The sequence below is a fragment of the Chanodichthys erythropterus genome, chromosome 9 (genome assembly GCF_024489055.1).
Source record: "Chanodichthys erythropterus isolate Z2021 chromosome 9, ASM2448905v1, whole genome shotgun sequence".
NCBI classification, from domain to species: Eukaryota; Metazoa; Chordata; class Actinopteri; order Cypriniformes; family Xenocyprididae; genus Chanodichthys; species Chanodichthys erythropterus.
The window spans coordinates 19,450,709-19,466,912 of NC_090229.1; the positions used below are offsets into that span (position 1 = coordinate 19,450,709).

A 16,204-nucleotide genomic window follows, 5' to 3' on the forward strand; every position below is an offset into this window, starting at 1 on the left:
AGGAAAATTTTATTTGAAAGTGGACTAATCCTTTAAATATGGGTATTTTTCTTACACAGAACGTATCGCTTCACTTCAGAAGGCCCTTATTAACCCCCTGGAGCCGTGTGGAGTACATTTATAATGGATGGATGCACTTTTTTCTTCATACTTGTTTTTCCCGCTCACTGCCATTATAAAGCTTTGATGCATCAGGATATTTATTAATATAACTCCGATTGTGTTCATCAGAAAGAAGAAAGTCATATAACCTAGGATGGTTTGAGGGTGAGTAAATCTTGGGCTAATTTTCATTTGAAAGTGAACTAATCATTCAACACTAGAGTTAACAATCATTTTGAACAAGTTCATTTAAAATTGGCATGAAATGGAAATTCACCTGTCATCTACATCTGTTTTCTAAATGCATGTTGTTCAACCATATCATGTTTTATGTAAAAAAACAACAACAACAAAAAAAACAGCATCATTCTTCCGGTGAAAGAACGGACTTCCTACAGTCAACTGCAAGTTTTCATTCAGATCTGCCTCCATCCAATCAACACCCCTTGATTGAACCACGTCCCGCCCTGCATTGTTTTATTTTCAACAATCTGTTTCACTCGAATATACATCAAAATTATCCAAAAATAATAAACAACAAAAACAATCTATCGATACTTAATACCACAATATACTAGTAAATTATTTGATAATTATTGTAATAATATTATGAAAATTTGTTAGATATAGAACAAAGACGTCTCTTCTATTAAAAGTCATTACAGCAAATTACATTAGCAGCAAAAAACATAAATGGTCATTTGTGCATAAATATAACAATTTCTACAAAATATAATGCAGAATCTCACATATCATGATCTTACGCTCAAGAACAAGGAGGAGGAAGATCGGCTTCCAGGTCAAAGCCTGTGTTTTGTGCCCTTCTGATCCTCAGACAGAATGGATTTGTCTGAGAGTGATGATTTCTCACGCCTGTCAAAAGCAGAGTAGTAGAATTACACCAGTACAATGACAGGTGCCTGTGAGGTTAAAATATTCATGGGACTTTCAAACACATACTTAAGTATACTCACAATGATGTTACAGATGATGTAAGTGAAACCTTCGCTTAAGTACCTGGAACCATTTCTTCTCCCACCATCTGTCATTCTTTGTCTCTTTCCTCCTAGTTAGGAAAGAAAAATCTTTGGGAAGTAGGAGACAATCTTACAGCTTCCTTTATTTCCCTCAAAAAGCAGCAGGTGCAGCCCACACTTCCCAAATTGGGTGTGTGTTGTCTCTCTTTCTTTGTGTCTCCTCAATCAGGGGTTGTGCGTGTCAGGAGACTTCTAAGGATACGTTTTTTTCCAGACCGTGAGGAAGCCACAGGAAGTCTTCTCACACGCGACCATTCTTTTGCCAGAAATTTACAGTTGGGCAGGTTTGTTCCGCCGAGGCCCGGGGCCCCCTCTTCACTTCCTGAGGGGCCCCAAAGGGAGGCCAAGATCAGGGCCAGCACCCCAGGGACTCGTATATCGCCAATGGAGAAACTCTGTTATCTTCCAGCAGAGATCTACAAGGTAGTAATCACCAGTCACAGGCCTGTACCTTCCTCCAAGATCAAAGGATGCGACTGTAATGACACGATTCCTGCAATCAGCAGCTGTTGCTGTCCAGCTAAACTTGTTTGCTATAAAGATCCCGAGGTAAGACAACATCGCTTAAAGGGATAGTTCACCCAATTATGTTCTAAACCATCAATCATGTTGTTCTGAACCTCTTTGACATTTTCTTTCCTGCGGAACACAAAATAAGATATTTTGAAGATATTTTGTCATCAGAGTGCTGCAAGGATGATGTATTTTTGTAGGCCAAAACCCGAAAACAAGTTATTTTTGCAATTCTGGTTCCATCATCCTGAAGTCATGGGTTTTTGGTTTAATGCCAGAAATAAGGTCTGCGGTTAACACAAGGTCAAGATATTTTCATGTTTTTGTTTATGACACCAGCCAACAGGAAACCTCATCTACTCACTAGTCCGCTCGATATATTAGTAATCGCGCTCTTGCAAGCTATCATATCTCGAACTTTGCGGGAAAGAGTTGACTGAAAGCTTATATGGTGACACTGAAGTCTATGTTTAACTTTTTACTTCTGATGATTGTATAAAGTTGTGTTCATTTGTAAAGATTATCATGCTGAACAAAACATGTAAGAATCATAAACTTTTGTTTATGATCTTATTTTCTGCAATAGTCCAAAAGCCAATGGAAAATTCCTATTGGGATTTTTCTGATGGAACCAGGGTGATGCAAACTTCCAGGTTGGCCTACAAACATACGTCATCACTGCAGCAACTCTATGCCATTGTTGTTTTAGACCCCACTGACTATCATTGTATGGACAATTTTTTATTTTTTTTTTCAATATATCTCCTATTGTTTTCCACAAATAATGACAATTTTTGGTCAACCTACCACATGGGTGCACTTTAAGGAGATTTACATATGCAAAACATTGACATTTGCAAAGGTCTAATATTAGTCTAATAAAGCCATACCATACAAACTGTTGCAAAGTCCAGTAATCCACAATTAATTTTGGCATTTTTATTATATTATTGAAAAAAAAAAATTATATTATTGACTGAGCCACCTGCAATTATTGCGGTTCGAGATTCTGGGTTTCAAAAGCTTCAGTCATCGTTGTTGTAAAGTCTGAGGGGGCCTTTCGCTACGGTTATTAGGCGAAGGTCAAGGGTCAAGGGAAATCAAATGCCATTACAAGGAAAAAATCGAAGGTGGCCGTCCTCTGATCTCCTCCAGACAACAGCTGAAAGTAGAAATGACTGAGAGCAGTTTTCATGTCAGATTAGCGGTTCCACTATATTTCCTATAGATCAGTCTGACTGTGAGCTTCAATCCATCTATATATAGCAGTGTAATAAAAAAAGAGCTGCTGTATTCATTCTTTTCCTTCTCTCCAGCCTGCAGAGGAGAAGAATGCTGGCCAGTTCTCATGACACATGACCTCCAACATGTCCTGCAGTTATGGATGAGCTTCAGAGAACGTCCTACAATTCTCATGCCCCTTCACTGGCACATAAATCAATCAATTTTAATTTTTAAAAATGCTGTGAAGAAATTTAGTGTATCTAGAAATTCACAAAAACAAGTTCAGAGTTTGCTGTGATATTAAATTAAAATGTGCTGATTAAGATGTGCAGAAACGGCATATAATATCCAAAGCAGAACAGGAAAAAAGTAAATAGTAAAATCCATATGACTCTGACTGTACCAGACAATCATCTGACATCAGAGTCCAGAGCTTGTGGTCCAGAGCACAGTACATAACCAAGGTCACCAGACAGGCACATGCTTGTGGTCATCTTGTGGATGCTCATGTTGTGGTTTGACATAGGAATTTGAATGGAACAAAATAAAAATCATCAAAGGTCAGATAGGCCTTGGAAGCATACAATAGAAATCTGCATTTTATTTCAACCAATTAAATGCATTTATAAAATAGAACAGAATAAAGCCTTTCAATTGATTTTTCTAATAAAATCTGTATTTTTAATAAAGTGATAGCAATTGGGTTGTTCTACAAACTGGCTTCGTGACTGAAAAGCTCTATAGGCGACATAACATTGAACAAAATCTCATATAACAGAGAATCATGAACATGCCAATGTGTGTTAAATAACTGAAATATTACATTAAAATCTCTGGGTACTTTAGGTCAAGGCTTTGGCCTTCAAAAAAAAAAAAAAAAAAGTTTGGGAAGCCCTGCTCTAATCAATCAGTGTTATAATGCTGCCATCTGGTGGTCAGGCTAAGAACTAACAGATGAAGGGAAATCTGTTTGGTCATTGTGACTTGAATCACACAGTGACCAAGCAAAATAATGTCAAGCAAAAGTAATATATAAACATGGAAGTCTTTTACATTTGTTTTGGATTATTAAAAACTTAAAGCTCCTTCATAAGAATAAACACCTTTAGAGATATCACTAGAGAACAGGAACTGACACATCATGATAGTCTAATTAGAAACTTCATGATTAACATGCATGTGTGAACTTACCTTAATTTACTTGCTCATTAATAATAATAATAATAACAATAATAATTGTTCACCAGGAACATCAAAGTGCCATTTTCATCATAACAACAACCTACATCTCAGTGTTATAGAAAACACAATTAGCCTCTACAGGATAAATGTGCCCGAACATCATCCAGATGGCTGTCAGTGCAAGTACACCAGCCTCAGTGAGTCTCTGATGTGTGTCGTTGTATCACAGTAGATTCGGCGTGGATGCTCCCAGGTAGGTGCGCAGGTCTGAGATGTTAGATTTGATTATCTTGGCTGGTATGGATTTCATCTTTAACCTCTGATAGGCAGCAAATCGATGACAGCCGCCAAAAGAGTAGTAATAATTGCCCCCATTTTCCCCAGTGATCCAAAGCACGTCTATGGGAGGCACAACGGAGATATCCGAGCCATCCTGGAAAATCATCATCACACGTTAAGAAATTATCTGCGGCGAGCTCATATACTGTCACAAACTGAATAAGCATATTTAAACGTTAAATGTAGTCAATAGTCTATACTAATTCTTCTAACCTTTATGCTAGTCATGAGGCTTTGGACCTTCTGCTCGTCTAAAACAGGCGGAATGGGTCGTATGATCACGTCCATTGGGATGTTATGAACGTCCTGGATGTTGTCTGAATGGATAGAGCGATTTTCGTTGCTTAAACTACCCATGTTTCGCCTGAAAATTCCGAGTGGATTCACTCTTGCAGTACCGATGTGCTTTCGGAAAACACCGCTCAGAGTTTGAAACATCACCAGAAAAAGTTTGACCAGACAGCAGGGAAGTACTGTGTCTGCGCATGCGCGCGTGATCTTTCTATCTGTTCCTTTTCCCCTTCCTGTTCTGTTCTATCAGCAGTCCAAAATAATAGTCATTGCATTATAATTCAAAGGTTTTCTTTACATTGTGTATCTATATGCATGAAACTATCTTTTCCCCTTCCTGTTCTGTTCTATCAGCAGTCCAAAATAATAGTCATTGCATTATAATTCAAAGGTTTTCTTTACATTGTGTATCTATATGCATGAAACTATATATTTTTTAAATAAATATATAATTAATAAATAAATGAAATAAATATGATTAATTATTAATATTGATAATACCAATTTATGAAGTGCTATTTTACAAAGTACAAAGTGCGCTGTACCAAGAGTGCTATTCAATATAGTATACTACATACTGTCAGTGACTGTTTCTGCAGGTTGGATCGTTAAACCAGTAGGTGGCAATGTCTATATGAGTTAGTTAGTCATTAAAGGTGCTCTAAGTGATGTCACACGTTTTTGAACCATGAAACCATGAAACATAATAAACATGCTCCAGCCAATAACCGACAAGAATGATTTTAAATGCGCGTTCATGACTGTTTCAGGAAGCACGGAGGGGAGGGGGAGGAGGAGGAGGAGGGAGGGTCTAGCCTCTGTTTTGTTTGACAACACTTCGAACGTCAACAGGAAGTTACTCCACCCAGGATCGCTTAGAGCACCTTTAAGTCATTTATTCAAAACACCAACAACTGTATTTATGAGTGAGTCATTTTAATTTCATTCATTCAACCGATTCATCCAAAACATTGATTCATTCAGAAACATAATAGTGTCACTGCGCCCCACTTAGCATACTATCTGTTCTAAATAGTATTCAAAATTCGTCCCAAATTATGGAAGTTTTTTCCAAAAAAAATGTAATTGAAAATTCAAATGCTTAAAAAGATCAAATAATAAATCACATTTTCAAACGGCTGCTCAAATGATAAATCAAATGCTTAAATGCAATTTCATTTCGTCATTCAGGGAAACATGATACAAAAATCAAATTAAAACTTTGTATTTGTTTTTTTTTTAATTTTCATTATCAACCCAGTATAAACCTGTCATAATCATATCTATAATTCAATGCTCAAATCATAAATTGAATGCTCAAATCATAAATCAAATGCTCAAACAGACCTCGCAAATGCGAGACCTTAAGACCTTACTGCACTGCATTGCTGCAGTAATTCAGACAAAAGGAGCCCCAACTAAGTATTGAGTGCTGTACATGCAGGGCCGGCGATTGCTAGAGGCGAACTAGGCGGTTGCCTAGGGCGACAAATATGTTGGGGGCGCGGGCGCCCTCTAGGGTCGCCGTTACGTTACGTTAGGCAAGTGCGCAGTTGATGAAGAAAATGAAGCGGTCAAATAAACCCTCCGGTGCACAGGGACGAAAACGGAGAAAGATAATAAGGAAAACCCAGTGTAGAGGTAAATCTTCTCATTTCAGCCATTAAGGTGTTAAATGAAATAAATTTGCTTAGTATTGTGCATCATCACCTTGAACTAGCGGTTAAACGGATTGTTGTTGATCCGTGATCCGTTCGGATCAAGCCCCACGGTTCGGGACGCATGTGATTCACGGATCATTTGCAAGTTTCACCGCAATAGAGTGAACAGGTTATAATTTGAACGTGTTTTGTCTTGCTATTTCACACATTAAATAGATATAAAACCATTTCAGCGCTAGAAGAGGAAAAGAGGATTTAATTAAGTATGGCACGCAGGTCTGTTATTGGTACGCACAGACGCGCATACAAGGCTCGCGCGCACAGAGAGCGAGAGAGAGGCGCGTTCCAGATAGCTCTTAAACTCTAAATTAATTTCTCTTTCGCGTCCTCAATGCACGCATTATGTCAGTCAAAATAATAAAATAATAAAGTATTCTCGAAAACACATTCGGTTATGTCTTAATTGAACGAGGTGAGAATTCGGAATCGGATGTTTATCTATCGGATGTGCGCGTGCATGGAGTCTTACTCTTAAAGTGACAGCAACCTAAAAATACCTGCGGTTGTCTGTCATGTAAATCAAACAACAAAACACAGCTTTAACAAAGATTAATCTATATTACATTACATTTACACAGTAAACAGTTTCATTTTATATTTAATTATTACATTTCTGTACACGAAAATTAATACTACAATTAGAACTCATATTTTATTTGTAACTTTATGTTGCATTTATCTATGCTTGTAATTGGTGTATAGTATTTGTCCTTTGGGGGGAGGGGGGGCTAGGGCAATCTCGCCTAGGGCAACCAAAGGGCTAGAGCCGGCCCTGTGTACATGCTCATACTTTTCATGTTCATACTTTTCAGTTGGCCAAGATTTCTAAAAATCCTTTCTTTGTATTGGTCTTAAGTAATATTCAAATTTTCTGAGATACTGAATTTGTGATTTTCCTTAGTTGTCAGTTATAATCATCAAAATTAAAAGAAATAAACATTTGAAATATATCAGTCTGTGTGTAATGAATGAATATAATATACAAGTTTCACTTTTTGAATGAAATTAGTGAAATAAATCAACTTTTTGATGATATTCTAATTATATGACCAGCACTTGTATTAAACAAAGTAAGCACTCTAGGAGAACATTAGAATTACGTTATTGGAACGTTAGAATAACAGGGGAATATTACAAGGGAATTATTAAGGGAATGTTAAAATAATGTTAGAATACTGTTAGAATAACGTTAAAATAATGTTAGGGGAACGTTAGAATAAAGTTAAGGGAACCTTAAAATAACATTAGGGGAACGTTAGAATAATGTTAAGATAATGTTAGAATAACATTGTTACAGTTGTACTGGTTTGAAGAGATGAGGCAGGTACGGATTTCCACAATACATAATACTTTAATCCAAAAGGCAAGGAGAACCAAACATACAACATAAACATAACATTAAGACGGACGAGGAGTGAAGGGAGTGAGTGTCATATAAAGGGAGTGCTAACAATAGAGTCCAGGTGCAGGTGATCCGTGATGATAAGGAACTGACGAGGGAAGTGGGTGCAGGTGTGGAGAACAGGAGGATCATGGGAAATGGAGTCCAGGAAGACAAGGGATCTGTGACAAACATTTGGAGAACATTAAAATTACGTTATTAGAGCATTAGAATAACATTAGGGGAATGTTATAATAATGTTAGGGAAACGTTAGAATAACGTTAAGAGAACATTAAAATAACATTAGGGGAATGTTAAAATAACGTTAGAATAATGTTAGGGGAACATTAGAATAATGTTAAGGGAATGTTAGAATAACGTTAGGGGAATGTTAGAATAATGTTAAGGGAATGTTAGAATAATGTTATTGGAACATTAGAATAACATTTGGGGAATATTATAATAATGTTAGTGGAACGTTACAATAACATTAAGGGAATGTTAAAATAATGTTAGAATACTGTTAGAATAACGTTAGAATAATGTTAGGGGAACGTTAGAATAAAGTTAAGGGAATGTTAGAATAATGTTAGGGGAATGTTAGAATTACATTATTGGAATGTTAGAATAACATTAGGGAAATATTATAAGAACTTTAGGGGATCGTTAATAACATTAAGGGAACGCTAAAATAACATTAGGGGAACGTTAAAATAATGTTAGGGGAACATTAGAATAATGTTAAGGGAATGTTAAAATAACGTTAGGAGAACGTTAGAATTATGTTATAAGAACGTTAGAATTATGTTATAAGTTCCCCTGTTATAATATTAGATTAATGTTAGGAGAACGTTAGCATTATGTTATTGGAATGTTAAACTAACGTTAGGGGAATGTTAAAATAAAGTTAGAATAGCGTTAAACAAGCCAAAAACTAACATTTATTTTCATTTTCATTCTGCCCGTCTGTGGTTTTTGTTTGTGAAAATCTGACCACATTTTTATGCACTGTTGTAAATTTGGAAGTTAAGTAAAGTTAATGGAAAAAATATTTAATATTTAAAAAATACCCAAAACAGCAGCATTACAAGATGGAAATATAAACTAGAAAAGATATTTAAACTTCATCTGCCCTTACTGTACGTCATGACACTCACTCACTGCTGAGTTGCCAGTTTTGGCGGTCTTGCCAGCTCTTAACGCTGAATGCGAGCCCGATCCCATTTGGCATGCTATTTATATGCAGAAAAAAACTTTGGCGTGCATATGATACACATGTGTTTGATGTGCATATAATACGCAGTTTTGGCATGCATTTAATACTCAATTTGTTGGCGTGCATTATACGATACGCATTTTGGCATACGTATAATATGCCCCTCACCACTACTCTTATTGTGTATCATCAGGAGCGTCGCTTCCAATTTTGGGCCCTATGAAAGAATATGATTTATCCAAAATCTTTGACTGCAATTTAATAATACTGACCTTACTTTTGCTATTGCTTTTGACCAGGTACCCTATCAGTATTTAGTCAGAAACCTACCATGGCTGTAGCTAGCAGATGATTTATTAGGCAAATGTAAATGTAATAGATAGAGTACAGTAATCAAATATTCATAGAAAATGCACCATTCTTTTTTGCAACATTCTGAATTGACTATCAGGTAGTGGTTACTAGGATTGGGCGATGTCTACAGTGAAACATCGCGATCGACGATGACATCGGGGTGGGGGATTTTATTCATGGAATTAATTAAAAACGCTCGCTCTGCTCCGCGCCAGTGGACACACACAGGTGACGCGTGTGGAGAAAGAAGGCTTGTTTGAGATACGCCTAGCCTCGCCTGAAATGTAGGCCAGAGTAGGCGGCTGCAGTTAGGGGAGGAGTGAAAAAAGTGCAGACAAGACGGACAGTTCTCGGTTCTCGTAGGCCTACTGATCATTTATCATTAATGTTATAGAGATAGATTATAGATTACACTTTGTTTATAACACTGACTTTAACGAAAACTACTGTAATTTATTATTTGTTTAAGCATTTGAATTTGAATTTTGTTAGAAATAACTTCCATACCAAATTGTAAAATGTTTAAATAAATGGTCTAATTTTTCTTCCGATTATCCGGATTCCGAAGTTCAGATCCGTACACACTTATATGCATCGACGTCACTTTCCCGCCGGAACGCGCTCCCTCAGCTGGACTGAGTGGCAAAAGAACCTGCTGCATAACTGGATTTAATAGGGGAAACTGTGAATACGCATGTAAAACTAACAAATTACACTAAAGGTTGGAATTGAACGTGTTCCTTACAACTTGTCAAATAAACCTAATCCATGGGTATTGACGTGCAGCCAGGAGTCGTGTTTCCTGACATTTATATGTGCCTGATTTCGATGCCGGGGAAATAAATAAAGCAAATTCTGCCTGTGAATATTTTATATAATTACAATATAAGTAGGTTTAAATCCGCGTAATCACTTATATCAATGTTATATATATCGTCATATCGTCCAGCCCTAAAACTTGAATAGTTTTTGTCAGTGGTTATTTAAAAACACAGACAATTATGCAGAATATAAGATGGTAAATATTTATTGATGAGTTGTCAACACAATATATAACAATACAATATATATGGTATGATCAGGGGCGTAAATTTCATCTGACAGTAGGGGGGGACAATAAACATAACATTTCTTAAGAGCAATTTTTGAAGGGGACACAAATAACACAGCCAAAATTTTACTTATAAAGAATATATGTAATGTTACAGAGAAGAAAACCTACTATTATTAGTGTAGCATGGAGACTGCCATTATGCTCATTGTTTCTCTTTGGTTCAATAAAAAAACTGACTAAATTGGCCAAAATATTCTTCAAAATCTTATATATATATATATATATATATATATATATATATATATATATATATTTATATATATATATTTATATATTTTTTTTTTTTTTTTTTTTTTTTTTGGAAGTTGTTTACAACCAAGTCACCAAAATACGATGAATACCAAAGTCCCTTTTAGTCTTTGTGAATACACACTAAGCATAACCGAACACACAACAGTAAATCTGTTAGCCTTATTACAGTTCACATATTCGTATCACAATGTTAATTGTTGTTGGTGTGGGTGACTTATCTTATAATATCCAACAAGATATGGTAAATAAGCTAGGTAACTTAACATTATAATCGCTAAAATAGCGGACTCACTTGAATATAAAATCATCAGTTATCATCTTTTTTGTTGTTGTTATGACTAATTACTCAGCACCGTCAGCATTAAAGAGAAAATAATCACTTCATCCGATGTTTTTGAATAAAATAGCCTTGACAGCCGACTTACTGGAACTGTAGAACTGTTCTCTCCCGCCGGCGCCGCCGGACTTCTTCAGAATCTACACACACGCGAGTGTGACGTGCGCGGTGGACCACACCACTGTGAGGCAAGGGAGGGGTGACTCAAAATGTTTCTAAACTTAAAACGCCCGTTTGCGTTTGTATTGCTTCACTACTTACATAATTATTTTAAGTTTATATAATTTATGTACAATACTTAGCGTGGTTATTAATTATATATTTTATTGGGGGGGACAGCACTCAGTTAGGGGGGTCCTGACCCCCCTGTCCCCCCCGCGATTTACGCCCCTGATTTTATCTCAAAATCCAACAATTTGACATAAAATGATAACTGCAAATCCATGGTTCTCTGCTGGAGTCGAGTTGTTTCTGTGAAACTATCTTTTCTGTAGCTATCGGCAGTCTTTAAATATCTACTTCAGGTTTTGTGTCAAATTTGTACCGTCAGTCGCAACCTCTTTCCCGTTTTGGATGTGATTTGTGTGTTTTTCGCGGCATTAACGCTGAAAACCAATGCTGCCACTCAGTCTTTTGCCACTCAGTGGGCGTGACCGCAGTTATAACGGTCGACGGTGAAATCACGCGTATACCCTCTATTATTGCCCATAACCCATTGCGCGTTGGACGAGGATGACAAGAAGGATTTTGTTTTGAAGGTTTTGAACTACAAAAACGAAGAAAAAAAACTACTAACATGACGAATGTGCGGGACCGACGGTTAAGCAGAGCGGTTAAAGGGGTTTGTTTTGGACTGATTAATACTCCGTATCTAACCTGACATTGATTTAATCTAGCAACAGAATTGTGGACTTTTATAAAGATGCGTTTGGTCATTAACTTTTAAATGCATAATTATGCAAACATGAGGATAGTTCTTTGCATGATAGCTAGACTCATGATTGGCAGATCAATGTGATACAGCTTTTCTCCCCGAGTCCGAAATGGTAGAAAACTTTTTCTTCACACCGTACATACTTTTAGAGCATAGTATTAGGTCTAATATAAGTAGGCACGTTGATACGTAGCTTGTGTCTTTATGAGCGAGTAGTTGAATTATTCACTCCAAACGATTAACGTTAATTCGAAAATAAGCGTAACGTTACTGATTCAAAACAGTAAAACAAACGACTGTGTGACTCAACGGTTTCTAGCTTTGGCTTCGCTTGAACTAACTGTTAGTTTCGTTGGTGGAGCAAAAATGGACAAAGTATCTGGCAATATTGTGTCTAAAATGTAAGTTTTATTAACTTATATTAACAATATTAACTTCTTATGTATTTACTTGTTGAATAAAATCAATAGCTCAATCGAATATCAGCATGACTGTGATTACCTGGCACTCTTGCTCGTATTGCTTCTAAATGATATAGATAACTTACATATAAACCACCCTCAATATACAAACAGCAATTTCCTCCTCAGCCAGAGATAGAAAGCTTATGTTTAGTTATTGCAAAATGTTAATTTCTGTATATAAACACTAAAAGCACATTACCAAAGGGACTTTGACGATGCACAGAACATATTGTATATTATGTACACTTATGAGATCTGATATTCTCTTATTTATTTATTGTATAAAAAAGATTATGCAATATTCTCACTTTACTTATATGAGGTCATTAAAAAAGACATACTTCTCACCTAGTGTCAGTCAGATGTCTGAAGCCTTCTTCTGCCATTTCTGATTTTATTTCTATGCTGACCAAAAAAGTCTTCCCATAAAAGATCAATTATTTGTGTAAAAGTTAGCCTGACAACATAACCGTTGCCACATGCCAAGACAATTTATAGCAAATTTGTCCCTGAAATACACTGGACATTTGGCATCAGGAGGAATGAGATCTGTCTACAGTAGGTGAGGTTTTTTGGAGCTCGGCTGACTCTGTCTCTCACTGTGTATCATTAATGAAAAGGAAAGTGAACATTTGGATCTCTAAATGCTGTGAACTGATTCTTCTGACAGGAGCAGAAGGGACGTTTGGACCTACTGCCAGCAGGCTGTAACAGACAGATGGGTTTTCACACAAACAACAGAAAACATCAAGAGCAGTCAGGCTGGCACACACAGAAGAATCAGCAAAGGGAAGAAAGTCTGGATAATGAGGCACTGCTAGCATGAGATGATAATTCACTCTGTGCTGTGGGAAGACAAACTGTCCAGTCCATTTAGAGTTCAACTCCATAGTTGCAAAGCCATATGGTGAGTTCACTAATATGATTTAGTGAGTTGACTTATCTTAACTACATTATAAGTACCAGCAAGTTTTATAAAATATAAGGTGGTTTTTGAAGGAAATAACAATTTCATTTAAAACGTTTAAAGTAACACTAAAATAGAAATAGTGACAGATCTTTTCTTTTGTATTGTGATGTTACACTGATGTACATCCAAGTAAAATGGATTATCAGAAAGAAAGAAACAAAAGTAGGGTGGGGACTTTTTATTAATTGGTTTTTGATTGGATGAAGGCAGATCTAAATGAGAGCGGAAAGGGCGGAGTTTAGACAGACTAAATGATTGGAAAAGTCACCAGAGAGAAGTCTGTCGTTTCCCTGCAATATTGAGTTATAATATTGTGATTAAAAATTATGAAGTCAAATAATACATATAATGAAATATATGCATAAATGAATTGTTCACAATAAAAAAAAAAAAAAAAAAAGTAAAAAAACTTTTATTGATATTCTAAAGCTGTGATCTGACTGAATTACCAGCAGATGGCGGGCAAACGTCAGAATCCTGTTGATATCAAGTTATCCAAAACGCACACCAATGCAGTTTTGAACTCTAAGGACAATTCTGAGTAAGTACTGACATCCAAATATGCAGCACAAATATCATTATCACTCCCTTACAAAAATGATTATAGTGATACCATTGTAAAGTGATGACATCAGATAGTGATGCATAAATTTACATTTATGCCTTTAGCAGATGCTTTCATCCAAAACAGCATTTATATGCCACATGTCTAGAAGAATCAGAATCAGAATGTGCTTTATTCGCCAAGTGTGAACAAACACACAAGGAATTTGTTGTGGTTTCCAGGAGCTCTAGGTACATATATACATAAATGTCACAGAAAGAACATTTATATAAGTAAGATTAAGAAAAATAAAAACAAATTGAAAACCGTAAAGTAATGCACATCTAGATCAGAAAACTTGTGTATATTTACATAATGAGTATCTATTTATTGCCTAAATCTCAGGTGGCATGAATGCTGCAAGAGTACTAAATTATGAATTATAAAAACAGGTATTTGGTGTGCTATAGCTATTTAAGGTGGAGATAGCCTAGGATTGAGAAACACTAAGCAGTAAGATTGTATTTGTCAATTTTCATATCTACAAGTGAGGGAGAGTCAGGGGAGGATTAGGTGTTCTTATCTCTTAAAGTGTAATCAGTAACTACTGTAGCCTACTAAACGCATCCATGCCCAGAGCACATGCACACTCCAACTCTTGCGTATACTGTATGTGTTGACTCCACATGGATTTTATCTTATGAATGCACTGAAACACTGCGATTCTCTTTTGACCTTGTTCTTGTTTCTTGTATTAATCAATGATAGCAAGTTAAACCTCAACGTCATGTGCCAGTAAAGGGTAAAGCTCAGTAGGACAGCATGTTATCAGGGCTCTTCACTGAGAGTCGAGTGGTTTAGGGTTGCATGTTCAATATTGCAGATGATGGTGTTTAATAATTGATTCTTATGAAATCTAATGGCAGCATCACCACACTGAGACTTGTGTTACAGTGACCGCTTCGTTCATGGTGGCATTCGCTGCTAAAAATATTAGATTTTTAAGGAAAATGAAGGTCAATATGTGCACTAAAATTTAGATTTTATATATGAATGTGTACTGTAACCACCAAGACTGAATTAAAATATATAATGTTATAAGTGAAATAATTAATTTTTAACATAATATAATATTAAATATTTAATACTAAATATTTAATTTAATTACATCTAATTTAAATAAAATAAGTTTAAATTATAATTTAATTAGATATATAATTATATATTACAATAAATGTAATATAATGTAATATATAGTATTATATATAAATATACACTGTTCCAAATTATTGTGCAAGTGACATATCAGTAGGATTTCAGTACAATAAACATTCAGATTTTAGTTTTTCTAAGGAAGTGTTTGTTTGTTTATTTACCCATGTCTTTTTAGATAACTGGTATCAATCTCAGACAAAATAATTTGCCAGGTCTACTTAGGTAAATGGAAACCCTACTTAGAGGGTGTTCCACATTATTAAAGGTGCCCTAGATTCAAAAAAATTGAATTTACCTTGGCATAGTTGAATAACAAGAGTTCAGTACATGGAAATGACATACAGTGAGTCTCAAACTCCTTGTTTCCTCCTTCTTATATAAATCTCATTTGTTTAAACGGCCTCTGAGGAACAGGCGAATCTCAACATAACACCGACTGTTACGTAACAGCCCGGGTGTACGCCCCAAATATTTGCATATGTAAATTGTCTTTCTAAATGTTTCGTTAGCATGTTGCTAATGTACTGTTAAATGTGGTTAAATTTACCATCGTTTCTTGCTGTATTCACGGAGACAAGACTCGTAATTTTCATTTTTAAACACTTGCAGTCTTTATAATGCATAAACACAACTTCATTCTTTATAAATCTCTCCAACAGTGTGTAATGTTAGCTTTAGCCACAGAGCACTATGAAACTCATTCAGAATCAAATATATACATCCAAATAAATACTATACTTACGCGATTAGACATGTTGCATGACGAACACTTTGTAAAGATCCATTTTGAGGGTTATATTAGCTGTGTCAACTTTGTTTATGGTGTTTAAGGCAAGCGCAAGCTCTTGGGATTTGGAGCATGAGATTTAAAGGGGCCGCAGCCTGAATCGGCGCATTTATAATGATAGGCAGTTAAAAAAAAAAAAAAAAACTATGGGGTATTTTGAGCTGAAACTTCACAGACACATTCAGGGGACACTAAAGACTTATATTACATCTTTTGAAAACATGTT

At 35.8% G+C, this 16,204-nt stretch overlaps 1 protein-coding gene across 4 annotated transcripts; it reads right to left on the reverse strand.

Annotated features, from left to right (window-relative positions):
* Nucleotides 1-235: 235 nt before the first annotated feature.
* srxn1 (sulfiredoxin 1 homolog (S. cerevisiae)) lies at nucleotides 236-4,847 on the reverse strand. Of its 4 annotated transcripts, none has more exons than XM_067393764.1 (4): nucleotides 4,611-4,847; nucleotides 3,280-4,491; nucleotides 1,077-1,778; nucleotides 236-975 (listed from the first exon to the last, which is right to left on the reverse strand). In XM_067393764.1, exons 1-2 carry the CDS (start codon nucleotides 4,833-4,835, stop codon nucleotides 4,282-4,284), a joined length of 435 nt encoding a protein of 144 aa, XP_067249865.1. In that variant the 5' UTR covers nucleotides 4,836-4,847; the 3' UTR covers nucleotides 236-975; nucleotides 1,077-1,778; nucleotides 3,280-4,281. The 4 variants fall into 4 exon arrangements, with proteins under 4 accessions (XP_067249865.1, XP_067249864.1, XP_067249863.1 ...); XM_067393763.1 differs by having other exon boundaries at nucleotides 1,077-2,814; XM_067393762.1 differs by having other exon boundaries at nucleotides 2,638-4,491.
* Between the last annotated feature and the right edge of the window lie 11,357 nt (nucleotides 4,848-16,204).